At 42.4% G+C, this 26826-nt stretch overlaps 1 protein-coding gene across 1 annotated transcript in view; it reads right to left on the bottom strand.

The window, feature by feature from the left end:
• Positions 1-26826, bottom strand: part of LOC112104941 (integrin alpha-9) — a 295892-nt gene that overhangs the window by 194202 nt on the left and 74864 nt on the right. Inside the window, exon 15 of the mRNA XM_026663550.2 lies at positions 20463-20623. Within this exon, the coding sequence (XP_026519335.1) occupies positions 20463-20623 (161 nt within the window). The remainder of the gene's footprint in view (positions 1-20462; positions 20624-26826) is intronic.

The raw sequence follows: 26826 nt of genomic DNA, 5'->3' as shown, positions 1-26826 counted from the left end.
GCTTTAGTCATTTAGCCACAACTCCCACTCACCCCTCATAATGCTTAATATATTTAAACTGAATATGAAAACAATTGTTAGTGGCAAAATACTGTAAGGAGTTCAACAATTGCACAGTCCACGGCCATAGTACAAATCTCCTGGGTAGAGCTGGTCAGGAAATGTATTTTGATTTCTATGAAAAACATAGAAAAAATGAAATTGAAACAATTGTTTTCATGAAAATTTTCACAGGTTTTTCCATTAAAAAAAAAAGATATATACCGATCCTCTCCCCCGAAAAAAATGTTTTTCCCCTCTGAAATAAAAAAATTGGTTTTCAGTTCAACAAAAGCATAAAAATGTTCAATGGATACAGAATTTTCTTTCAAAAAAGAAAAAAGCCACCAAAAAGGCATTTTTCATATTTAAAAAATGGGCAAAAAAGATTCAACCAAATATAGTCCTGGCCTTGAATGACAGTTTGGGTCACCTGTGAAGGTCATTTGGATTATGCAAGTCAGGAGTAGAGAATGTTTAGAAATTGTTGATCTGAAAGTCCCAAGTAAATGGTTGTGCTGGATTCCTTTGCCCATTAAAAAAAAAAAAATACATCCACATATTTTATCTAGCAGACACAGCTGTTGAGATGCATCCAACAACTTTCCTCATTCAGGTCTTTGCCACCGGTCAGTGGTTATGATGTACTAGTAACACTCTTACCACCACAACCACTACCACTGCACAAAAGACTGACTGCACAGCCACCTCATCCTTGAGATGTTAAAGGCTGCAGATATTCCTTCTCCCCACCACCACCCTTGTGGTTATATCCACCATACCCATGGCTGGAATGAGGGCGACTGCTCAACCTGGGAAGATTCTCATATGTGCCACTTTGTGTGCAAAAGTTACAGCCACCTCACATTCATATCTGTGGTAGGTTTCTCTGTGTGTGGTTACCTAGAGCGAATACCAATTGAAATTCTGACAGACAGGGAGAGTACATGTAAATTCTGTGGGGGTAAGGACTGATTCTATCTCTACGCTTGTAAAGTGCCTGGCAAAATAAGGCCCAAGGCCTAATTAGGGCTACTGGATGCTAGTGTAATATAAATATTAAATAATACTCACTATACCCCCTTTTCTCATGGCATATGTTCTGAGAGCTCACTTATAAACAATGACTCAAAAGTTGTTTGGAATGGTAGGTAAGTTTTGCACAGGGAGGGCTACTGTAAACCACACACACACACACACACACACACACACAGGTTTCCCCCAAAACATTAACAATCAAGGACAAAAAATCAAAACAGGCAATAGTGACTCTGTTGGTCAGATGTCTAGAATTTGTTCCTACTCATGACTCAGAAGCATATGAATTAGTGGATAATCTCAAAACACATGCTGAAGAAATAGTAAATAAAGATTAGTTTTCTACAGATCCTTTGTTTCTAAAAAATGCCTCGGGGTCAATCTATGAAGGAAAAAAGTAACGTTTGTATACTTCTAGTTAGTAGTTAGCAATAAACTATTTCCTTCCTAATAGGTTGCCAACTTTCTAATCACACAAAACCGAACACCCCTGCCCTGAGGCTCCGCCCCCACCCCTTCTCCAAGTCCCCTCCCCCACTCGCTCTATCCCCCCTTCCTCCGTCGCTTGCTCTCCCCCAATCTCACTCACTTTCACTGGGCTGGGGGCAGGGGGTTGGGATGCGGGAGCGGGTGAGGGCTCTGTCTGGAGGTGCGGGCTCTGGGGTGAGCCCAGGGATGAGGGATTTGGGTGCGGGAGAAGGCTCCCAGGCTGGGGCAAGGGGTTGGGGTGCAGGAAGGGGCTCCGTTCTGGGGCTGAGGGGTTTGAAGTGTGGGAGGGGGTGCGGGCTCAGGTAGTGGCCTGAGATCAGGGGTATGGGGTGCAGGAGAGGACTCCGGGCTGGGGCAGGGGTGAGGACTCCGGGCTGGGGGTGAGGGCGGGGGGGTGGGGCCAGAAACAAGAGGCTTGGGTGCAGGAGGGGTCTCAGGGCTGGGGCTGAGAGTTGGAATGCGGGGGGGGGGGGGGGGGGGCTGGGGGGTCCCAGCGGTGCTTACCGCGGCTCCCAGGAAGTGGCCACCAGGTCCCTGCAGCCCCTAGGCTAGGGACCGCAAAGACTAGGCAGCCGCTTCTGGGAGCCACACAGAGCTAGGGCAGGCAGGGAGCCTGCCTGAGCCCCGGGCCCCCGCTGTGCTGCGGACAGGACTTTTAACGGCCCGGTCAGCAGTGCTGACTGGAGCTGCCAGGGTCCCTTTTCAATCGGGCGTTCAGTCGAAAGCCGGACACCTGGCAACCCTATTCCTATATCTTTCTTGTTTCTTGCAGAAGTCTCAAGGATCACAGTTTTTTTCCAACACTTATCTATATTCAGTGTGTTCATAAAATAATCCCTTCTTTCTTTGTTTTGCTCCCAGATTTCATTACTATACATTAATAAAATCACCTTACAGGGTCCTAAAGTGTTTTGCAAAATACAAATAAGAACTTTACTCACCATGCAGCCACCTCTGAAGATAGAAAACAGCAGCTTTTTAAACAGTGCACAGGACAATAGTTTAGAACCAAAAAAAAAAAAAAGAGGTAGAAAAATCGAGGCAGTTCCAGCATGGACCAATGGGCTCTTTTGATAGTGTGATAAATCTGACAGCGTGCTGTCTGGCAACCAAAGCCAGCTTTCATACCATGGCTTTTTGTCATTGAGGGAACATAAATCCAGGTATCTGTCTATAATGCTGAGCCATCCTTGCATTGTCCGTTAACATGGGAAGGCTGATGTACAACACTCACCTCATTGCCTATCCTTATCATGTGGGCTGGCCCCAAAGGGATGATGTATTTAGCAGAAAAGAAAAGATTTTTTTTAAAGTGGTAAAACTTACACTCCATACAAAAGCAATTTAGTTGTGGAGGAGTAAAGGCTTTTAAATAATTATCTTGATATTCTATTTTCTAGAAGTAGTCCTTAAAGACATAACCTAGAAGAGAACCAGCACTTGCACTGCAGAATTAAGTTGCTTGGCATCTCAAGTATAGCACAAGCATCTTTAGATAGTCCTTCCACCCTAAAACACCTCATCATAAATCCTTGAGAGACAGAAAAGAAATCAAGGATAAAAAGGGAAGAAAGTTTAACCAATTAAATTAAAGACATACCAGCAGATTTTAAACTCATATTTTTAAAAAAATCCTTACCTATTAAAAAGGAAAGAATTGTAATAATCCAATTTCCTCTTTATCACTGATGCTCTTTGTTTCCATTTCATGCTTTGCTCAACTTGTACAGTTAAACAGACCAGTCAGTTTCAGTTCCTGGTTCTCTGGAGAGCAAAAACTGCAGGGGGACAGCTAACTAAATCCAAAAAAACAAACCCAGACCAAGATTTTCCCAAAACTCTGACTGAGCATCTTTTTAGTTTCAAACAAAACAACTTTTTATTTATTATATTTGACTGCACTTCCTGGTTCCAGCTGGTCATGAAAGGAAGAACACATATACCTCAAGAAAGTTATTTACACGCATGCTGGAAGCAAGAAGTACCAAGAGTGCCTCCAGAAAAGTCTTCTCTCGTGGGATCTCCAACCTAGTTTTGCATTCTCAAAAGATTTAGACCGTTTGGATATACTTTGGATCATTTTTAGCGGTTTATTTAAAAAACAAAACTGGATATATAGAGAAATAGAGGTAAGGGAGACAGATAATACTAATGGCAGATGTGTTTGCAAGCGGTCAAAGTAGCAGTAGTCAACTAGCAGCCTGACCAATACAGTAGGCATCATGGCAGAGGTAAGTTAACTAGTCAGCTTCTGTTCATGTCTTTTTGCATGAAAAATGCATTAGAGAACTGGGTGGGGTTAGTGCTCATGAGAGAGGGACTGATAGTAACAAACACACAGGCAAATATTATGCCAGGTGTCCAATGCATAGTTCTGCCCAACCAAACCCATTGTCAATCCTTTCCAGATACACACACACACAGGATTCCTGAGGATTGCTACAGTATGTGTTAACACTGGGAGGAAAAAAGTGTGTCCTGATTATGCAATCAGAAAAAAAGTTAGATTACAGGAGGCTCTCTCAATATGTTTTCTTGTGAACATATCATCTGTACATTAACTGAAGCGTGTGTCAATTCTTGCTGGGAACCAACTAACCACCGAATGACTTGTGTATATCATATCATTTTTCTACAAAGGGACAGAGACAGGACTGAAGTTAAATAAAAACATTAGAAACAACATGGGACAAATTCAGTGTGTTCCCAAAATAATAAGAAAAGTAATTCGAGCCAACACAAATATTTAAAATTGGTTATATAAAGTTTAAAAATAAATCCTGGCATTCCTTCAGTTCTTTAAAGAGACAAATAAACAGCAGCCATCTCTCCGCCCTTTGGATAATATTTATTGCTTGTGATGGCTACAGTGTCAAAGCAACTTTTAAGTAGTAGCTCCATTTCACTAGAATACATTCCAGTTCATTTTGGCAGATCTGAGTAAGTGTGCATCATAGAAATCTCAGTGTCATTAGCAGCTCTCCAAAGATGAGGCGTCTGAGCCTGATCTGAACCAACTTGAACATTCACCCATCAATCAAACCAAAAATATTTTTCAGATTCAGGAACGTTCCACTAACACTGAGACGTTCTCTCAAACCTTTTGGGGTTCCCCCATCACTGACAGAGATTGGACTCATTTGCCCAATTTGTGATGCAGGCTCTGCAATCATCTTAGTTTGTCAGGTTCTTGAATTTTACCAAGATATGAAATTATGTTTCCTTCAATGGCACGTAACCAAAAGAATAATTCAGAACACTACCCAGTGACCTCCTCCAGCATGACTTAAAAAGGAGTAGTTTTAGTTTAGTTTTAGTTTATAGCTAAATGAAAGCACCTGTTTTCTCTGGGTAAAAAATACAATCCTTTAAGGCAAATGACATTTAAAATTTTTCAGCTTTACAATTTTTAGTTCTGGTCTCTTGGAGCTTTTGCACATGAAAGAGAGAGTGGAGCTTGAAATGGGAATTCTTAAAGCTTTCTGGTTTTGCATTCAAATCCTAGTACTGTATTTTAGAGCTGGTCAGAATTTTTTTGTCTAAATCTTTTTCAATGAAAAATTACTTTTAAATCTAAATTTTTGAACATGTTGATTGTTTTATGTTTTGCTAAATTAAACTTCATCCAAGTGTTTTGATAGCGTTGAAATGCTCAGTTTCAACATTTTGAAAGGGAGCATTTTGGATTTTTTTCCCCCCAAAAAATCTTTTCAAAACAGAATTTTATATGAAAAACATTTTTTTTTTTATTTAAAAAGGTAAAAAACTGAATTTAATTTCCTGGGAAATTTATAAAAAAAAAAGGGGGGGGGCGGGAGGTTTATTCCATTCCAAAATAGAAAACAAATTCCCCATAAAACAGAAAATTCTGCTCCCGCCCAGCTGCAGTGTATTTACAAAAAGCAGTTCGGCTTTATATGTGCATTATATGTTCTAAGTGAAGTATCAACATTCCAATGGATACTACAGTGAAAACGATAAATGATAAAGAGTGGAACCTTGGATATATTAATGGCCAAACTTTTTATTTCTTCAAGTGCATGAAGATCAACTTGTGTTTTCATATTATGACAGATCCACAAAGCTGAGCATCTCTGTCACTCTGAGCACTTGCAAAGCAATTCCTGAACAGTGGAAAGTTATAGAATATTCAAATCGAATATTCTATCATTTATTTTCTTTTTCCCTTTGGTGTCTTGACTTCTACATACCTCCTGGAGACCTGTGGATCTCTTGCATGCAAAGGGGCCAGAAGGTGTAAGGAGCTATAAATTCACATAGCAAATGGCCAGTTTTAATTTACATCTTCATACATCTTTCTGTTAGCTGCTTTTCTTACTACCCTCCTCTCTTCTGGAACCCCAGGTGTGAGTTACACCAACGTAGGCTTCCTTAAATCTATACTAAAATTAGAAGGGATGTGTAACTGAGTGCAGAGAGTATACATTACTCATCAGTAAGTAGGAGCAAGTCTAAGCAAGTGCATTTTTCTAAGTCAGTCTACGGGATTCTAGAATTAAGCAATGTACAGGCAGAGGGAAGAAGGTATAAACTTCAATGTAGATTCCCCATGTCTTGTCTTCTTTTCTTCCCCATCTGCAGTGGTGAGCTGGAGCCGGTTCGCGTGAACCGGTTGTTAAATTTAGAAGCTGGTTTAGAACCGGTTGTTAAAAGGCTGGGCAAACTCTGGGCCGCGGGCCATATCCGGCCCGCAGGACCATCCTGTCCGGCCCGCCTGAGCTCCCGGCTGGGGAGGCTCCCCCGGCCCCTCCCCTGCCTTCCCCCCTCTCGCAGAGCCTGGCGCCAGCACTCTGGACCGCTCCTGGGCAGCTCTGCAGCTCCTGCCGCTTTCAGTGCCATGGTAAGGGGGTGGGGCTGCGAGCTCCCCCGGGCCGCACGGCATCCATACACACTGCCCTGAGCAGCATGGTAAGGGGGCTGGGCCGGGGCTGGGAGGAGGGGTAGCGGGGCTCCGGGGGCTATTTAAAGGACCGGTGCTCCCGCTGCCTCTACTGCCCTGGGCCCTTTAAATAGCCGACCGAGCTCCGGCGCTGCTACTCCAGGGCTCCGGGGGCTATTTAAAGGGCTGGGGCAGTAGAAGCAGGGGAGTCCTGGACCCTTTAAATAGCCGCCGGAGCCTTGGAGTAGCTGCGGCAGCTGGGGGCTCCAGCAGAGGTTTAAAGGGCCCAGGGCAGTAGCAACGGCTGAGTCCTGGGCTCTTTAAACTGCTGCCGGAGCCCCCGGCTGCCACTGCTACCCCGGCGGGGGAGGGGGAGGGCACTTACCGGTACAGGGTGGGCTGAGGCTGGCTCTGACCCCCCCCCATCCCCGCCCCTTCCACCCGAGGCCCCGTCCTTTCTGGGGGCCAGAGCTGGCCCCAACCCAGCCCCATACCAGTAAGTCCCTATTTCTACTTTCACCCCTGGGGTCGGGGCAGTCAGGGGACAGGGAGCGGGATGAGTGGAGTAGGGGGTGGGGCCCTGGGGGGCAGTTAGGGTGGGGGGTCTCGGGCTTGTACTCACCAGGCGGTGCTTAATAACCGGTTCCCTACCGGGTCGACGGCGGCACTTCGGCGGCGGGTCGTTCACTCGCTCTGGGTCTTCAGCGGCACTGAAGGACCCGCCACCAAAGTTCCACCAAAAACCCAGAGCGAGTGAGGACCCACCGCTGAAGTGCCGCCGAAGACCCGGTAGGGAACCGGTTGTTAACATTCTGGCAGCTCATCACTGCCCATCTGTATTAGACTGAAAACACTTGTGGGCCTGAAACTTGTGGTATTCGAAGGCCCTGCTCCTGCTATGGTTGCCAACCCTCCAAATTTGTCCTGGAGTCTCCAGGAATTAAAGATCAATCTTTAATTAAAGATTATGTCATATGATGAAACCTCCAGGAATACCAACTGAAATTGGCAACCCTGGCTCCTGCAAATTGTTCCACAGGGTGGAGCCCTGAACCATAATGGAGCCCCATTGACATGGGCTCTATGGGGCACAGGCATCCAAATCACGTGGATCAACTTGCAGGATCAGGATTTAGAGTACTAACCACCCTCTAAAGTGGATGAGGCTCTGGGAAGGTGCAGGGAGCCATCCACGTGGAACAGCTCGCAGAAGTGAGGTTTGTTTGCAGAGTGACATTTAAAATTATTTTTAATAAATAGTTACCACACCAATTGTAATTACCCCATCTCTCTCTGGGAATGAAGGAAGGCTGTGTTTTTCTGTACTGGGTCAAACATTACTGAATCGCAAAAGTTTGAATTTAATTTAGTGCTAAGGAAAGGGTGATAGTTCAAGGTGTATGTGGAGGGAGAGAGCATTTTCTATCGCATCAGTTCATCCCTAGCTGAAATGCATTACAAATACAATCCTTCAGACACATTACCAGGTTCATATTTACACTATGAACTAAAGCACTGGCTTAGAATTACCTGTTCGCCATCCAAAACAAACCAAGTACACTCCACATATAACTTCCCCAGCAGATTTCAGGAGTCTGCCGACAATCGAAAGGTTATAGTTTTGGAATAAACCCAGTGGCCACATCCTTCACAAACTAATTGTTTTCTTTTTCACATAGACAGGAGTCTTACGCTGGAAGTTGTCTCTAATGTTTCCTGTTAAAGTGCTTTGCTCATTCCTTCCAAAGGATAACAAAATAAAAGGGTGATAATTTTAGGCACTCCCCAGTTTGGACTGGATAAGCAAGCTGTTGGTCCACAATCAACACATTGACTGATATTCCTCCTTGTGTTGTAAACAGGAAAACCACGGAGACAAACAAGCTGCAAGGAGAGAATCTAAACAAGTGGTGGGCAACCTGCGGCCCATGGGCCGCACGTGGCCCGTCAGGTTAATTCTCTGGTGGGCCGCGAGACAGTTTGTTGATATTGACCGTCCGCAGGCACAGCCGCCCACAGCTCCGAGTGGCCGTGGTTCGCCGTTTCCTGGCCAATGGGAGTTGCGGCCCGCGCCACTTCCCGCAGCTCCCATTGGCCAGGAACGGTGAATCGCGACCACTGGGAGCTGCAGACGGTCAACGTAAACAAACTGTCTTGTGGCCCACCAACAGATTACCCTGACGGGCAGCATGCGGCCCGTGGGCCACAGATTGCCCACCACTGATTTAAACTGAGACTAAAGGAGAACACATGGTCCCCCTCAACCTTTCGTTACTATATGGTTTTGTAGGAAGAGTTTGGAATTCAGTGGGGATGGGTATAGTACTCCTGAGTGGCAAAATCAAGTGTGAATTATGTACGTCCACCCCCAAACAAGTGCTGATCTACCTTTAAAGCACAATATGCCATCATATGTTTAGTTTACACTACCTGACACAAAAGACTAGTTTAGGAATGGTTTACAGAGTTTCCAGACGGGGTAGTGTAGTGGATAGAGCATTGGACTGGACTCAGGAGACACTGGTTCTACTCCCAGCTCTGCCACTGGCCTGCTGAGTGACCTTGGGCAACTCACTTCCCCTCTGTGCCTCAGTTTCCCCATCTGTAAAAAGGGGATAATGATACTGAACTTTCTAAACACATTGAGATCTACTGATTATTTGCATTCTTCAACCCGTAAAGCTGAGTGCCTTAGTTACACCATGAGTCCCAGAAGAGAAAAATCAAAAATAATAAATGCAAAACACTCCTTGACCCTAAATCCCCTCTTAAAATAGCCTGTCAACATAAAAATATACATTGTTCAAATCTCTCATCTCAAGTCCTTCCATTGCTAGGAGGAAATCTTGTATGGCCCATTGAGAAATGTTATATATCCTACTGGGATAAAGGTCACATTTCTAGCCCTGCAGGACCATGAGAGAAGAGATAAAGTCTGAAAAACTGCCATAAGCCCACAACTGACTCAACCCGTCCTGTAAATCCCAAATCATAGCATATGAGCACCTGTGCAAATAAGTCTGGGCAAGATTCATATTCATGGATTCACAGATTCGGAGGCCAGAAGTGAACATTATCTAGTCTGACCACTTGTCCAAAACAGGTCATAGAGCTTCCCAAAAATAATTCCTAGAGCAGATCTGTGAGGGGGGAAAACTCCACTTGATCTTAAAATTACCAGTGATGGAGAATCCATCACCACCCTTGGTAAATTGTTAATGGTTAATCACCTTCACAGTTTAAAATTTATACCCTATTTCCAATCTGAATTTATTTAGCTTCAATTTCCAGTAATTGGATCGTATCATACCTTTCTCTGCTACATTGTAGAGCCCAATATCAAATATTTGTTCCCCATGTAGGTACTTACAGACTGTAATCAAGTCATCCCTTAACGCTCTCGGTTAAGCTAAATAAATTGAACTCCTTGAGTCTATCACTACAGGGCATGTTTTCTAATCATTCTTGTGGCTCTTTTCTGGACCCTCTCCAATTTATCAATGATTTGGTGGCTCATAGCAGATGTTCATGATGGATGGATGAGAAGACAGGTAATATGGTAGTAGACACTGAACTGACCAGTCATGTGCATGTCTTTTCTATTTATCACACGGATACATAGTCTCTTACCTGTGCTATACAGGTTTTCTATGTAAAACAACCATTTATAACTTGGTTAAAATATACACAAACACGTGCATGTAGAAAGCCTCTTTGGAAAAATTGCATTTCCCTACAACTGTAGAGCAAATTTCTAGAGGAACCAGATAATTAGTCAAAAAGGGGCCAGGAGTAAATCAAAGAGCTTAAGGTACAAATCTGGCGCAACAGATTCCATTTATGGTTTACTAGGGATTACAGTTGATGAAATTGGCAGGAAAAATGAAGAAGCAACCTCAGCAGCCAAAGCATTGGGCACTCTGCTGGGTGGGCCTTCTTCAAGCCAACATTTGTTTTCTTTTGAGACAAATGGGCTTCGACTACAGACGGGAAGGAATAAACCCAGGGTTGCTCTGGCAGGATCCCTCCTAGCAGTCCCTCTGGAGCAATAGTATTTCTGCCTGCACTATAAATAACCCACATTGCCTTGTGCATATATGTCACCAGTGGTGAAGCCTGCCTGCAGGTTAATACGTAAAGTTAATTATTTTGATACCAAGAGCCATCGTTTGAAAGGAACATCCAGTGCTTTTAGCAGAATTTATGACACCCATATTGTACATTCATTTCATGGAACATATACTATATATCCTGATGACCTCAGGGAGGTTAAGCAATATTAAAAAAATATATTTACGAATACATTCAAGCAAAAAAAAAAAATCAGGTGCTGCATAATTCCTATGTGGATTTGCTGTATTCCATTCTCCCCCCCCACACACACACACACACAAACACACCATTAAATGTATGTGGTTAAATGCTAACCTGCTCATGTCAATTTGGTTTTATTGATGAGTAGAGAAGTTTGGAAATTAAAAAGCATTCTATTTTCATGGTGGGTTCTAAGGCCTTCTTTAACCTAAAGGTAAAATTTTACTACACAGTTGTGCCATGATGCAATCACCAGGAGTCCCCTTCCCCACCACAGAGATACGCAGAGTTTGAACTTCTACAGCCAAGTCATAAATCAGTACGAGGGAAAACGTGATAATTTCCTCGAGAGTTAGAAAGATTGGCAGAGGTGGGAACCTATAAACGTTCTCTCCCTTAAACCGAGAGAGAGCACAGGCATGGATGAATGTTCAACTTAAATAAGCATGAAAGACTCAGCCCTGTGGAGGTTTCCAGAGTCTCTCATTGTCTTTAATGGCAGCAGGAGGTGGGGGAAGGAAGATGACACTAGAATTTAGGTAGCACCTAGTTCCCAAGCCAGACTTGGGTCAGGCTCCAGAGACAAAGTAAAAAGGCTCCCCATTGACTTAATGGGCTTTGGATCAGATCTTTGGCAAATAGCAAAACCTCTGCAAAAGCAAAGGAAACCCAAAAACAAATAAACAATGGTTAATAGTGTTTGGATCTCTGGCAAACCACACACTTAGCTCAAATGTCTTCCTCCCCGGCAACACATTCCTAACCTTCCCTTTTTAAATGCAGCTAAATCCCTGTATTTAAGAGAAACATTGAAGAGGAACCCTGTACTGCGCTGCAGTTCATAATGGAGCACAGCACAGCACAACTAAGCACCGTGCGCCTCTCAGACTGTCAGAGGAGCTTCCCACAACGCACAGTCATGCCTGGCCAGTGCGTATCCAAGGGGACAAGGCTGAACTCTTCACATCAGAGTGAGGCAATGGAAAATGTTAGGTACAATAGTCTCCTAGCATGTTTCACACACTGTTCTGGCCAGCAGCGATACACAAGATTGTCCAAAGCAGTACATTTATACAAATAAAGCTTTGCTTTATAAATCGGCCCACCCACCCACCAGCCTCAGAGGCAGAACATGTGATGCGACTGAGCCTGGCTCATTCTGACACTCACTAGTTGGCTCAGCAAGGACAATGAAAGAAACAAACCCAAAAATATAAGCCCCGCATGGGCCTGTAGCTCTGATTCTCACTGCAGTCGTCATTCTTAGCAAAGCTGCACAGAGCCTTTGGTCTTACATACAGTACTTGTAAACTTCCTGCTGACCAGTGCACTAGGTCATTGCTCTCTTTGTCTACCCCGTGGTCCAAATCCACTGAAATTCTTGGCAGCTGTGACTGATTTTCATAGCTGCTGCAGCTCTGAAATCAGCCTCTGCACTAATGCACAAAAGCACACCAAAACCATCCAGAGCCACTCACTCCAATCAGGCTATGAGGGTGGGAGAACAGTCAAAACCAATGGGAGATTGATTCTATGGGTACGTCTATACTACCCGCTGGATCGGCGGGTAGTGTTTGATGTATCGGGGATCGATTTATCACGTCTCGTCTGGACGTGATAAATCGATCCACGAATCGACGCCCGTACTCCACCTCAGCAGGAGGAGTAAGCGGAGTTGACAGGGGAGCTGCGGCAGTCGACTCACCGCCGTGAGGACAGCCAAGTAAGTCGAACTAAGATACTTCGACTTCAGCTACGCGAATAGCGTAGCTGAAGTTGCGTATCTTAGTTCGAACCCCCCCGCTAGTGTAGCCCAGGCCTAAGAGAAGTAGGGGGGAGGGATTCAATGGAGCAGTTAACCCTTCTAAGGCTGGAGTGGTCAGCTGCATGACTCACGTTTCATCAGCCAAAGTGTTAGGGTCTCAGAATTGGCTCCCAGACCACTGTGGACAAGCAGGCTCAATCCTGAGCAATCCAGCTACAGCTATTTAACAAGGCCAGACAACAGCAACCTAGTATAAAGGAAGTCAGCTTTTGCTGCTTTTTTGTTGGTGGTGAAGAACCATGAAAAATGTGATCCTTGAAACACACTGTTGGTGATTCTTCATTTCCAAAAATTTTTTGTAGACAAATGCATAACAAGTCCAGGCACAAAGGATTTCTTTTCTTCCCCCAAAGTGATAAACTTTTGTAATGGTTTGGAGAGGCGTATAATGGAAATGCTTATACATCCTTAAACACAAGCAAACATAAGCACAAATGCAATACTTCAATAATACTGCGAGGTATCAAGAAGAGGAGAACATCTACAATAATGGGGAACAGGATTAGGCAATGAATTTCTGTCAGTGACCAGAAAGCCCATAAACTCATGGGAATCAGAATTTCAAATCAGTTGTGAAGGTCATTCATTCTTTCAAAGGAGAAAACAATGAAAGGCAGCCAACTGCTGGATTTTAGAAGTGATATGAGCAGCAGTGGTTTCTGCCAAACTCTATTTTATTGTTACCTCGTCCTCTCAACCCATCTGCAATCTATTTTGTCTACCTGTTGTGTCCTGTCTGACACAAAGATTGTGAGTTCTCCGAGACCAGGACTGTCTTTTATTACTAGACTGAACAGACACAAACACCGTGGGGCCATGGCCCATGACTGGGATTCCTAGAAACTATTGTAATATTACTAACCATAGCCAACACCTGTTTCCACTAGAATATCTTTAATAAATATAAAAGGGAGGAGTTGTCTCAAGGATGAGCAAGCCTGTTTATGTATTATCAGTGCCTATAACATCTTTGCAACATCATCCATGAAGGTGAGGCTGTTAAGGCCCTGGCTTTGAACAGCGACAGCAGTGATTGATAGCAATAGCTAGCTCAGTTGACCAGCCTTCAGCTGGATACAAACCCACACGGGTCACCTATAATAAACACAGGGATCATATGAGGGGTTATCATCATCATCATCATCATGGTCTTGTGAAAATAAGATGAAGAAAAGATCTGACCTAACAAATGTGCAGCACTATACTGTTTGCTCTCAGTTTCAAATTCAGGTTGGTGGATTTTCCTGTCCCATCCTCTCACATTTTTCTAAATGAGGGAAATTCAGAAAAGGAGGAAGTAACAGCAGCCACAACCTGGAAACAAAATCCTATAAGGGGTTCAATGGTGTAAAACTGCCCTGGTCAGAATGCACGTTAAACACATTATGGGTCCATCTGTGGGATTTGCTGAGTACCTTCAACTCACATGGTCTCTAAGTAGAGGTGAGGACAAGTAGAACATCATAGTATACAGCCCAATCAAGATTAAGATTAGAGAAATATAGAAGAAAATATCTAACTTTTTTTTCTTTTCAATTTTTGGAGCCTCTCTCTTTACTCTTGCTTCTCTCTTTCCTGTCACGTTCCTATTTCTCTAATTTTTGTGTTTGCTGCGCATACTACTGAAAATGATACATATATATTAGAAAATAAACAAACTGGCTTAAAAATTCTTTTGGCTTCCTCTAATCCAGTAACACTGATGGAGGCTCGCAGGGTAAAAGTAGGTGTATTTTGTTACTGATTCTGACAAGCTCGCAGAAGGAAGACAGTGGTGGCCTTTAAAATAATTAAACAACCTAGAAAAACATTTTGTGAAGGGATTTTAAGCATTGACCTGTAGTTTGATTACAAGAATTGTAAAGTGGTGTCTTAATAGCTTGATGCCAGCTGGCGTTAGTTAGAACTTAAAAAATAATTCTAGTGGGAGCCTGCAGATGCTGAGCTGAGATAGTGGAGAATGAAGCAATAATTGATCTTTTCTGACTCTCTCAAAATGATCAGCTTTGTACAATCTTTGATAATTTCCTGCATAATTTCTATGAGCCAGGGGCCTGATTCCACAAGGGGCTAATTGCCATCAGCTCCCACTGAAGTCAACGGATATTGAGTATACTCAACATTTTCAGAAGGTGCTAAGCAGTTTTCAGAACCGTACCCCAGAACCCCATAGCAAGGTATGCTGGGAAAGGTTCCCACAGGTGGACAATCCTACACTTCTGAGAGTCAGCAATGACCAGACTATCATAAAGAAAGTTACTTCTATTGAAGGAGCCGAATTCCCACCTTTCTGAGGACCAGGGATTTGGCCAAAAAAATCACAAGGTTTTGATAACTAGAGCAAGGTATTTGAAATAGATAGGGCATTCTGTTTTCCTCTGATGCCATGTCTTCAAATAAGAACTGAGAGGCTTTTTGGACATCAGCTGGTATGCCAACACTGTATAAGATATGGTACAAGAAGTGACATCACTAGATATTCCATGAAGCAACCAATTACAAATTGTGACAAGTTTTGCAATCTCTGCATAGCCACAGTGGTGACAAAGATGACAATATGCATCGCCAGGAAGTTTGCTCCTTGGCAACAACTAAGAGACAGTGCATCCTCAGAATAAGGAAATGGAAAATTAATGGCCCCACAATTACTACAAGAAGTTCTGTTGTTGACACAAGACCTGCAATTACTGTAATAATAATTTAAAGCAGAATCTCCATAATGTACTGAGAGTCCCACTGCAAAAAATCTCTGCATTTGCAAGTAGGAGACTATAAAATTATAGTCATTTGCATTCTAAAATAGATTAGTTAATTTACTGTGAAAAGATGTAGTTAAGTTATTATTTATGACAATGCTTCATTATATGCTAGTAAACACAATTCAGTGTATTTTGTAGTTTTACAAGTATGAGACCTTATCACAAAATCTGGTATTAAATCTTCGCTGAGAAGCGAGATGTGGCTGGTGGGTTTTTATTGTGGGATCTGTGGATTAGTGACATGAAACCCAATGATAGTCTACTATAGGTCAAGTATCAGAGGGGTAGCCGTGTTAGTCTGGATCGGTAAAATGCAACAAAGAGTCCTGTGGCACCGTATAGACTAACAAATGTATTGGAACATAAGTTTTCGTGGGTGAATACCCACTTTGTCAGACGCATGTAATGGAAATTTCCAGAGGCAGGTATAAATATGGAGGCAAAAATCAGTCTAGAGATAACGAGGTTAGTTCAATCAGGGAGGATGAGGCCCTCTTCTAGCAGTTGAAGTGTGAACACCGCCAGACGTGTACCCAGAAGCCTCCTGTTGCAAGACAAGCCCAAGAAAGAAACCAACAGAACTCCACTGGCCATCACCTACAGTCCTCAGCTTAAACCTCTCCAACGCATCATCAGTGATCTACAACCCATCCTGGAAAATGATCCCTCGCTTTCACAGACCTTGGGAGGCAGGCCAGTCCTCACCCACAGACAACCCGCCAACCTTAAGCATATTCTCACCAGCAACCACACACCGCACCATAGTAACTCTAACTCGGGAACCAATCCATGCAACAAACCTCGATGCCAACTCTGCCCACATGTCTACACCAGCGACACCATCACAGGACCTAACCAGATCAGCTACAATATCACCCGTTCATTCACCTGCATGTCCACCAATGTTATATACGCCATCATGTGCCAGCAGTGCCCCTCTGCTATGTACATCGGCCAAACTGGACAGTCCCTACGTAAAAGGATAAATGGACACAAGTCAGATATTAGGAATGGCAATATACAAAAACCTGTAGGAGAACACTTCAACCTCCCTGGACACACAATAGCAGATTTACAGGTAGCCATCCTACAGCAAAAAAACTTAAGGACCAGACTTCAAAGAGAAACTTCTGAGCTTCAGTTCATTTGCAAATTTGACACCATCAGCTCAGGATTAAACAAACACTGTGAATGGCTAGCCAACTACAAAAGCAGTTTCTCCTCCCTTGGTGTTCACACCTCAACTGCTAGAAGAGGGCCTCATCCTCCCTGATTGAACTAACCTCGTTATCTCTAGACTGATTCTTGCCTGCATATTTATACCTGCCTCTGGAAATTTCTATTACATGCGTCTGACGAAGTGGGTATTCACCCACGAAAGCTTATGCTCCAATACATTTGTTAGTCTATAAGGTGCCACAGGACTCTGTTGTTTTTTTACTATAGGTCAGTTTATTTCTAGTGTTACCCATGCTGTTATGTTCAGTGTCACATGAGGAATTGTCCAGCAGTAGAGCACCTCTCAATGAAGAGCATGGCATCAATGCTAAACACTAACCTGAGAAGTTCAAGAGTGTCACTGGTTGTCACAATCAGAGCTCAACTGTACCTGCAGTCTCCCAATTCTCTACTGAGCAAAAGAATTTTAAAACTCCAAGAGCTGCTTAAGTAAAAAGAACATTAGGTTTTGCGGCAGATGATCGTTTACGTATCATGGCGAACAGCGTATCACCTGGGGTCCCTCTGATTCCAAATACCGAAGGGTCACCTAACCAGAAATGGCAGCAGTGTCTCTCCCCACCTAACTTAAGAACCACACTCACATCATTCTGCTTTCCACCATGGACTGAAAACAGAATTCTTTCAGGAGTTTCATGAGATTTCAAACATAATTATGTAGCCACGAGAGATTCAATGAGTTTGAATAATATTCATCTGAGATTACAAACTTCTAAAGCCTTGTCCGGACCAAACACAAACTCCAAACCTTTTGAGAGTCACTCACCATCCGTAACTCGGTTACTTAAAAAGCCAGAGAATTTTATACAGGCTCAGAGTCAATAATAGAAATAAGAGGGATAGCTCATGCTCAGATTAATGGAGGAGTCATCCGACTAGTGAATGCTCTCTCTCAGCAACAGTGTAATGAAGTGTAAAGTATAATGAATGCATCTAAGGGCGAGGGGGCCTGGGGCCAGCCAGCTCTGTTTGGAGACAAAGCCTCTTCAGAACAGGTGTTTGGGCCTGAGGGAAGAGATTATCACAGCCAGCTGAGAAGGGGTCAAGTGATTCCTGTAAAGGGATGAAAGCTCAGCTGAAGAGTGCAGCTGTAGGAAGCAGGGTGAATCCTGTGGCAGGCACTGGAGCAGGGAGAAGAGAGAGAGACAAGGGGAAAGGCCTCTGGACCCGTGCTGCCTGCTTTGGCCAGGGGAATAGCTTTGTTTTGGTGTTATTTTGTGAGTTTTGTGTCTGAAGAATAAACTGGGCCCTGAAGGAAGGGCCTGAACAGATGCTGAGTGTGGCACTAGTGCTTCCTGGGGATCCAGGCCAGCAGCCCTACAGTATGTTTTAGTGGAGTGGCTGTCTCCAAAAGCCATGGCTTATCAACTATACAATGAAACAGAGAAATCCCAGCTAGACAAATTAGAAATATACTGTCATTTGAACAATGTAACCCGCAATTCTGCTGGCTGCCAGTGGGTTCAGGTAGCTTGTTTACCCACCAGGATTAGGTGACCCATCTCCGGTGTTAATACATCAATTCATTTGGTCTTCGTAAGCACTTATCTCTACATCGTGACCACACATACTCCACACATACTGCAGTTGCAAAAAGAAATGCTGCTACATTAAGACTTCTGTTACAGAAGATTGAAATGAATGGTAATAAAGTGAATGGGTTAGGGACAGTCTCAAACACCACAGTGCGAAAAGTGGGTAATTTCATAGAGCACCTGGTACAAAGGGGAGGGAAAGGAAAACTAAAAGCAAAGAATATTTGATAAATCATTCCAGTGCAAACCTTAAAACCCAGATCTCATCACCAGCTATCTCACAAAACTATGTAATCAAAGAACTTTAATTTTTACTAGCTTTCTACTCAAGGACTAAGAACAATAAAGGATCATGACCTCCATTTCCACTCCTCCAAAGTCTGCAAGACTCTTTGATGTTTCCAATGTCATTCTCTATGGATCATATCACCTCCTCCCATGAGGGCACAGACTACCACGGATCATCATTCCTTACTACTTTGCATCCTTCCTTATGCAAACTAATGACCTTTCCTGCAGTTTCCCCAACTGGAAAAAAAACCTTGGCCTTGCTTCTATCCTATAAACAACTAAATTCTATTTGTTAAACAGCTGTTTCACTTTACTAATAAACAGCTGCTGGTAAATGTAAATGCGTTTATATATTTCCTTTACATAAACAATTACAATTCCCAAGTGTTTTGCAGGCAAATAGTTTCTCTTTGAAAACATTTTGTACCCCAAGCCTTAGCTAACAATAATTATAACAAATACAATAGCTTTCCAGACATGTGTTTCCCCCTAGTGAATACTATCCATCACCCAAAAACCACAATAGGGCTAGTATGAAATTAAGTATTTCTTAATGCAAGACCTAAGTAATAAACAGTTCATATTCCCTGAACTGTTTTAATCACAAGAATTCCGTAATATTATATACTAAAGCCTGATCATACATGCTGCTTTGAGCAAGGCCAGAATTATTAAACATGCATCCAGATATTCCAGTTAACGGTAAACTAATTTGCTTACATTTTCTGTAATGAGCTTTTTCCACAGCAGAAACCGGGAGCTGCACCATAAGCAGAAAACCTTGGAAGACGTAGTCTATATCCAGGGACACAAGCAACTTAATAGCATATGGTTGCTTTCTTGGTGGTCACTATGTTTGTTTTCAATTATGTCAGCAACCTTGCACAAAAATGCTAATAACGTCAAGGATTAATTTCATCTCCCAGGCTCAGGGTCTTTAGGTACAAAGCAGCTTCCTGAAAGAGTTCCTTCTTATGAGAATTATTGGCTACACTGGCTTGTCAGTGGAAATGTAAAGATAACATGGAGTTTAAAAACAGGGACTGTCTCAGTATCTGCCATGTGCAGCAAAGTGAATTTAGGTCAGTTTAATTTATGGAGAAGTGTCCTTGAAACAAGAGGCCAGTTGCATCACCAGGCCAATCATATCATCTCAGCATATTGCTCCACAGATTTGCATCATGATGCTTTACACATTAAAACACAAAAGTCATGTATACAATTTAAAAGAATAATTCCTTACTACATGGATTATTTTTAACCATCCTCTAGACTTCTATAAACAGAATTATAATTCTCTATTGCTTTTTTATTTACTTCTCAACTAGGAGGACACCTAGGGGACATTTCTTCAGTAACAGCTGTAGACCAAAGATCATTAGCATTTCCTACCAACTCATTGGTCGCGTACTCTGTCAAAGGAACAATATCATCCCTCCAGAAACATGGCTGGAGACACACATCCCCAATCTTGAATAAAGGAGGTAACAATCAATCCATGACATGGATAAAAATTCCAATCTCAACCCAAAATGAAGTCAAGAGTGTGCCCCAGACCTGAAAGTTGAGCCAGCAGCCACCTGGGAGACTCCCATAGTCATCATGGCAATGTAAGCACATGATTTGGAGAGTGCCCACTGCTTAGACACGAAAACATACATATGAAATAAAGCTATCCAACTACTGCTGTTCCGCCATAGTAACTTAGCATCCATATTTGGGGGAAATATAACAGCCAAAACAAAAACACAATCCATCCAATTAATATTTCTTGCATTGTGTGCTGAAGGCCATCAAATCCATATCTGCCTCCTAGGGCAGATCCCTTGGGGGGGTGGGGGGGGGAGTTCAAAACCTTCCACTGAGAAGGCCCTTCCATTGATCCAGGAAAGCTCAACCACAGGAACTGAAAAGCAAAAGCATCCCAAACCAAGTCAAACATAACTGCTTTGACGGCTTATAGAATAAATACTTAAAGCAACAGATGGAACTGCAAAAAGGTGAATGCCAGAGAAGAGATGGAATGTACTGACCTTCACGTAGGCTAGGTAGTGATCACACTTTTCCCTCATGTACAACAGCTGTAACTGCTGCACAACCTGTCCCATTGTTTCTCCAGAAGACACAAAGTAAACCCTGGGCTGTTCGCCTTTTTCTTTCTTTGCCACATCTGCAGTCAAGATATAATTCAAACCTGCCAAAAAATAGAAAACAAGAAGATTCCATGACTGTTAGCCCAAGGTGGTTCTTTTCTAGCAGCCTTTCAGTTTGTCTTGTTATATCTTCTGGCATGTTTACTTAGAGGATGTTCAGCACCTTGGATGAGGAGGCCCTTTACCAAGAATGTGAGAAAGCACTAGTAAAAAATAATTCAAAAAATTCTAGAGATATTTTACTCACACTGTTGAAAGAAAAACATGCTTTGTTTTCCCTCCACATCACCATAAACTAAGAACCAGATGTCAACAAGAACTTGTCATTTTCTGGTTGAGTTATAATCTCATTAGCATTTAGAATTTAACTAGAGGAAGTTGTTTGTATTTCATTTCCCTTTATGAATATTATTCCCCTGAAAACTACAGAACATGCGCTCATAGACCAATAAACTATCACCAGGGGGGTCTTCTTTCATTCTTTTCTATCTGCTGCGTAGTTTAGTAAAGTTTGCTGTTTTGTATTTTGATACTATTGTGCCCTTGAGAAGGCTTCTTATCTGTTTACTCAACAATTTGTTTACTGGTTAAATAATCCAGATGGATTCTACCTGCCGTACAAGTGAATGCAACAATGTCTGAGGTCCTGAACCAGCAATGAAATCAGCTTTTTTCTTTTAGTGGATGCCTCTACCACTAAAGTCAGTTGGACTCTACACAAAGCACAGAGGCCCGTACGTTAGTGGATCCTATTGCAGGATGTGGTCCTTAGTGATTTCAGCTGAATGTTAATACAATAAAGGGAACATCAGTAGATGACCAGCAACACAGGGCTTAATTAGTCTGCATGTGATGTACGTGACAGTTAGCTCATGTCTGTTTCTGTGCGTTATTACATAATTAGGCCAAACACTGATTATCTGAGCAGAATTTTAATGATTCCCTTAAAAGTGTATACATCTGTTTTGTTTTTTAAATCAATTTTGATTTAAACCAGCTAACTGTTACTGCTACCTCTAAACGACAATCTTTTTAGAAGACTTTAAAATTGTTACAAGTTTTCAATCCAAGAAGAAATTAGGGTATGTGATTTTTTTTTTTAAATAGGAGAACATTCTGGGCTCTTTAAAACACAATTGTTGTCATTGGCCTCACTTAGGCCTTGTCTATACACAGTAGTTGGATCGGTTTAACTTAAATCGTTTTTCAAACTGATGCAAAAGGCTCTGTGGGCATTCTTATTTCAATTTAAATCAGACTTATTTCAGTTTGGCTTAAATTAATTCCTAAACGACTGAAACTAAACCAAAATAAGCCTGATCTACACCAAAATAAGAGTGTGTCCCTCCAACCCTCTGTATCACTTTAAAAAACAGTTCGCGTAAAAGGATCTGATCCTGCGAGGCACTGAGCACTCCAATTCCCACTATAGCTGATGGGAGTTGTGTGTGCCCAACACAACTCAGAATCAGACCTAAACTGAGGTCAAGCATGACACAAATTTTGGCCTATTTTTAAAGACAAAAAAATCCATTTTTGATTTTAGGTTGTACAGACCTAGGGTGACCAGATGTCCCGATTTTATAGGGACAGTCCCGATTTTGGGGTCTTTTTCTTATATAAGCTCCTATTACCCCCAACCCTCTGTCCTGATTTTTCACACTTGCTGTCTGGTCACCCTATACAGACCCCATACCCAATCCTGTCTCCTCTTTCTGTTTCCTAGGAGACCCTCCCCTCCTACCGTTGCTGAGACTACACCTATGATATCAACTGCAGGAACAACTGTTGCTGCAAAAGACAAGAAAATCTGTGGGCAAATGCAAGAGCTGTGCAAGCAGAACACACGGCACTGCAGACACTCGTCACCAGCCTCAGGGGCCAGGACAAGCTCCCTAGACCCCAAATGATGTAAAGCTGGATAAGAATGGCTACCTAATTCACTGAGGTGTTGGGAAGTTCAATTCATGAGTGTTTCCTAAACCTTTTAAAATTCTTAAGTAGAAATGCAACATTTAGCAGCTCTTGTCTAGATGAACAGCATAATAAGCAACCCAAATACTAATAAGAACACTGCACAGAGCCTCTAAACAAAACCATTCCAGTTACCATCCTTCTATAGCAACCATGTATGTTTTTGATTAATACATTTTAAATAGCACATTTCACATCTTTTTCCCTTTTCTTTTGGCAACTTATTCCTATGCTACATCCAATGATGTCACATCAGTGGAAAAGCTGAAATACCACGAATAAGATTTTTTTCTTTGTTGCTTCAAAACAAAAAAGGAACCAGGGTGGGAGAGTTTATTCCCATTCGCTCTGAGTATTGGGTAGCAAGTTTTTGCTACTAAATTAACTCTCACTAGTAACCTTTCAGAGTCTGCCGGGGTACTCAAACACATGCATCCTCTTAAATGTTTATGGGATTTGGCCTTTGACTTCAGAAGTGAATAAAAATTTGGCATGCATGCAATCAGTTTAGATTAAACTTTGAAATGACCAATTCTCTGCCCAGAATTCAAACTAAATCGTTATAAAGGTTTGCTAAAACTGCATTCAGAAGTATATTTCGTTCCTTTGCAAACAAGGCCATTCACCATTACAGCAGACTAGATGTGCCAATTAATGCCATAGTAAGATACTTGCTGAATAAGGAGTAGCAGACACACCGCATGATTTTCATTCTCAAGTGTCACATACCCACTTACACACTGCAGTAGGTGGGGGGCATGGATCAGCATTCACGTCGCACTCCCTGTCAGCACCTGGCCCAAGCCGGGATAGCTCATGATCCAACCAACGGACCAAATTCAGTGATCAATCCCGGTCACATTGCACATACGCTAAGAAGAACTGCATTAGGTACCCCTGCTCCAGTTTGTTATGTTTCAATACACAAGCAGCAAAACACCTACTTTCAGCGTAACATCACGTATTTTAGATTAAGGGTATTAAGGGTATCTTAAACCCCGGTGGCTTATCCAAACTGAAGAGAAACTCAACCACCTGAAGTGCACCAATTACGAGTTCAAAGTATAGTTCCACCCACAAAACCACTCTACAATTGGGCACAATCAGCTGCGTCTACCTAGGGAATTCTCTTGCAGTGGACTAGACTTAGGTGATGCAGGGGACAAGTCAAGTGCATTGACTGAGCTGTGTGAAGAAGCTTCCGCAGCATCTGCGTACACAATGCCTAGCTCCAGCCAGCCCTATAACCTGTCATTTTTAGAAGCACTGAAAATCATCCAATTCACACAAAAGCATTTTTTTAAAATTAAATTGTAGCTTGGTATTTTTTTAATCTGTATAAATAAATTATCCTGTCTGTGAGCATAGCAAGTTTCCTTTCATTTGCCAGTGGCTAGGCGAGTAGCACAGTGCCCTGAAATATGGGAGACCCAAGCGGCCTCCATTTTCCTGTTCTGGGCCTTCAGCTGGGAAAGGGGTATTGTTTGGAAGCATGCTGACAAGGTATTGTACTCAGACCTGTGGATTATGCAGGGAAAGGCCAGGAACAGTGCTCCAGCCTAAGCTGCAATTCAACCTGGTAACATCAAGCTAGAATTATTACCCTGTCTCACTAGGAATCATAGTTTAAAGGTCAGGCTTATCTAGCTTACATTAGCTAGGGGCTTGAATTCACATACAGCACTACAGCGTAGTTAATCCACCGCCTGTCTACATAGCACTTTCTACACTGGGGGGGTTAGATCGGTATAACTACATTGCTCAGGGCTGTGGATTTTTCACACCCCTGAGGGACGTAGTTATAGCAATATAGGTCTGTAGTGTAAACCTGCCCTAGGTAGGACCTAAACTCAACCTTTTTCTAGACTAGACAAGGCAAAGCCAAAGAGGGGGAATCAGATATTATCTGTCAATTCTTTACGCTCCACCCCTTTTTACAATGTATGCAGTAATATTGCCCTTAGTTCTCAAAGAAAACTGTTCCCTTGCTCTGTCACCTAGGGAATAAGCAAGGCAAAGGTAGCTACTATCGAATGAGGGATTGCTCAACTATATAGAAAAAATGAAGGCCCCAAAACGCACTGGAAGATGGAACACCAAAGCCATGCCTGAAGCAGCTTTCTGGTCACAAACCAGGGAAGCAAGGAACAGCTTAAGCCAGATGCTGGGATTTATGAAAAATAACTAACTAAAAATAAGTTTCCTATTTCTGACACATCCAAAACCCTGTGAGGTAATGCTCTGTCTGGATATAAAATACAACCAACCACCTAGCCTTCTAGCGCATGCTGCAGCAAAGAGAAAGGTCAGACAATGACTGCAAAGCAACACATTTTGCTATCCTATGCCTCTTTAACTCAACCCTAACTATTTCAGCTGAAAAAGACGCTGAAGATTTCAGTCTGCACAAAGTGCCTATAAAATGGATAGGATTTGTACTTTGCAAATGACACAGTACATTGTGAAAATAAACACTGGTCTACAAATAGCTGTGAAAGTACTAGTAGTACTGCAGATAGTGCTGGGAAAAAAATGGGAGAAAAAGGTCCATATTTAAAATGTGTTTGATCAACCCAATTAAGCTGGAGACAGATTTTCTTTATGGGTCGCTGAATTAAATAGCAATATATGAAAATAAACATTTTAGATACGAGTTTATAATAGAAAGAATAGGGTAGTGACTGCATGTTCGGTACAGACTTGTAAAACTTGCATGCAGATGTGATGCTGGAAAACCAAGTGCCAGCTCTGGCCAAGGTTATAGGCATTAGCTAAGAACTGACAAACTCATAGCTGGAAACCAAACCAGCTCACCTATACAGTATGTTAGTTTTGTTAAAAATAGGTATTAGTCTTAAAAGAATGCATTTAGTGTTTAGACTATGAAATGCTTGAAAGCTGCTGCATGCATTAATCTCACTTGTAACATCTGTATTCCATGCTAAAAGGAAATATTCTTTATAACTTTGAAAATGTTTGTTCTGAATTTGTGAACCCAAGCATGGGAATCACCCCACTCACTCAGGAGAGCTATCAAAAATTAAGTGGGCCATAAGACAAACACTTTGTTAATTGCCCCATCCACCCACGGAGAAGTACGTGCAGAAGGCCTTGTCCCATCGATCTGAATGCTGGAAGCAGGAAATAAAAGTAGTTGACATGAAGATTTTTCATCTCTTTGTTGTTTGAACTCTCACAGGGCCAGAGACATTAAATGAAGGGAGAGATCCCCACGGGCTACCCCTGGGTCTCCCCTGAAATATATTTTTGAATTGACAGATTACCACATCTCTGTCACCTGTAGGAATCAGAGATGGTAACTCATTTGTGTGTATGTATTTTTGCTTTAACTTGTAAATAACTAATTTTTCCTAGTTAATAAACCTTTAGATAGTTTCTTACGGGATTGGCTACAGGCATGGTCTTTGGTGTAAGCTCTAGGGTACCAATTGATCTGGGGTAAGTGACTGACCTCTTGGGACTGGAAGCAACCTAAATATTTTGTGATTTTTGATGTAAATGATCATTTATCACTAAGTCCAGCTTGCCTGAGATAGTCTTAGACAGTCCCCTTACACTCTCCAGGCTGGTACAGTGGTCCAGGAGTTCACATTTGATACTGGCTTGGTGAAATCTAATGACGGAACACACCACCAGTTTGCGGTGTCTGCCTTGTTTTTGACCGTGTGCCCTGAAGTAGGCACTCATGGGCGTGAGCCACTCTAGACAGCATGAGATAAGTACAACGGCCACAATTTTCAAAACAGACTAGTGACTGAGTCCCCAACTTCAGATGTCCTACAGGGGCCTGACTTTCAAAAAGTGCTGAGCACCAACTTCCTGCATATCGGGCCCCTTCAAGGCATCTAAAATGGAGACACCCCAAAATCATTAGCCCCTTTTGAAAACCTTGGCCACGAGGCTCCGATACATAATATAATTATTTCCTATCTGTATAACCACAGCGCTTAGGAACGCTAGTCATAGACCAGGACCCCATCGTGTTAGGTGCTGTACACATTAACTCATCTCCCATACATATGTTTTAATGCATAAATTGGGTCGAAAGATTTTTGAATCTAAACATATTTAGCTGAAGCAGTTTTGGGTATTAATTAACCCGTTCCCTAAGATTTAACCAGTTATGTGAGAGGTGTCACATTACCACTACCCGCCCCGCCTCCCCCCCCGCCCAAAAAAAATATTGTTACTATGAAACCTGAAAGAAATTAAAATGCATTGTTTTGTATAATCCAAATTAAATGCTTAT

This window comes from Terrapene carolina, unplaced genomic scaffold (genome assembly GCF_002925995.2).
Source record: "Terrapene carolina triunguis isolate 2854851 unplaced genomic scaffold, T_m_triunguis-2.0 Scaffold33723, whole genome shotgun sequence".
NCBI lineage: Eukaryota > Metazoa > Chordata > Testudines > Emydidae > Terrapene > Terrapene triunguis.
This window is presented reverse-complemented; position numbering and strand designations above follow the sequence as displayed.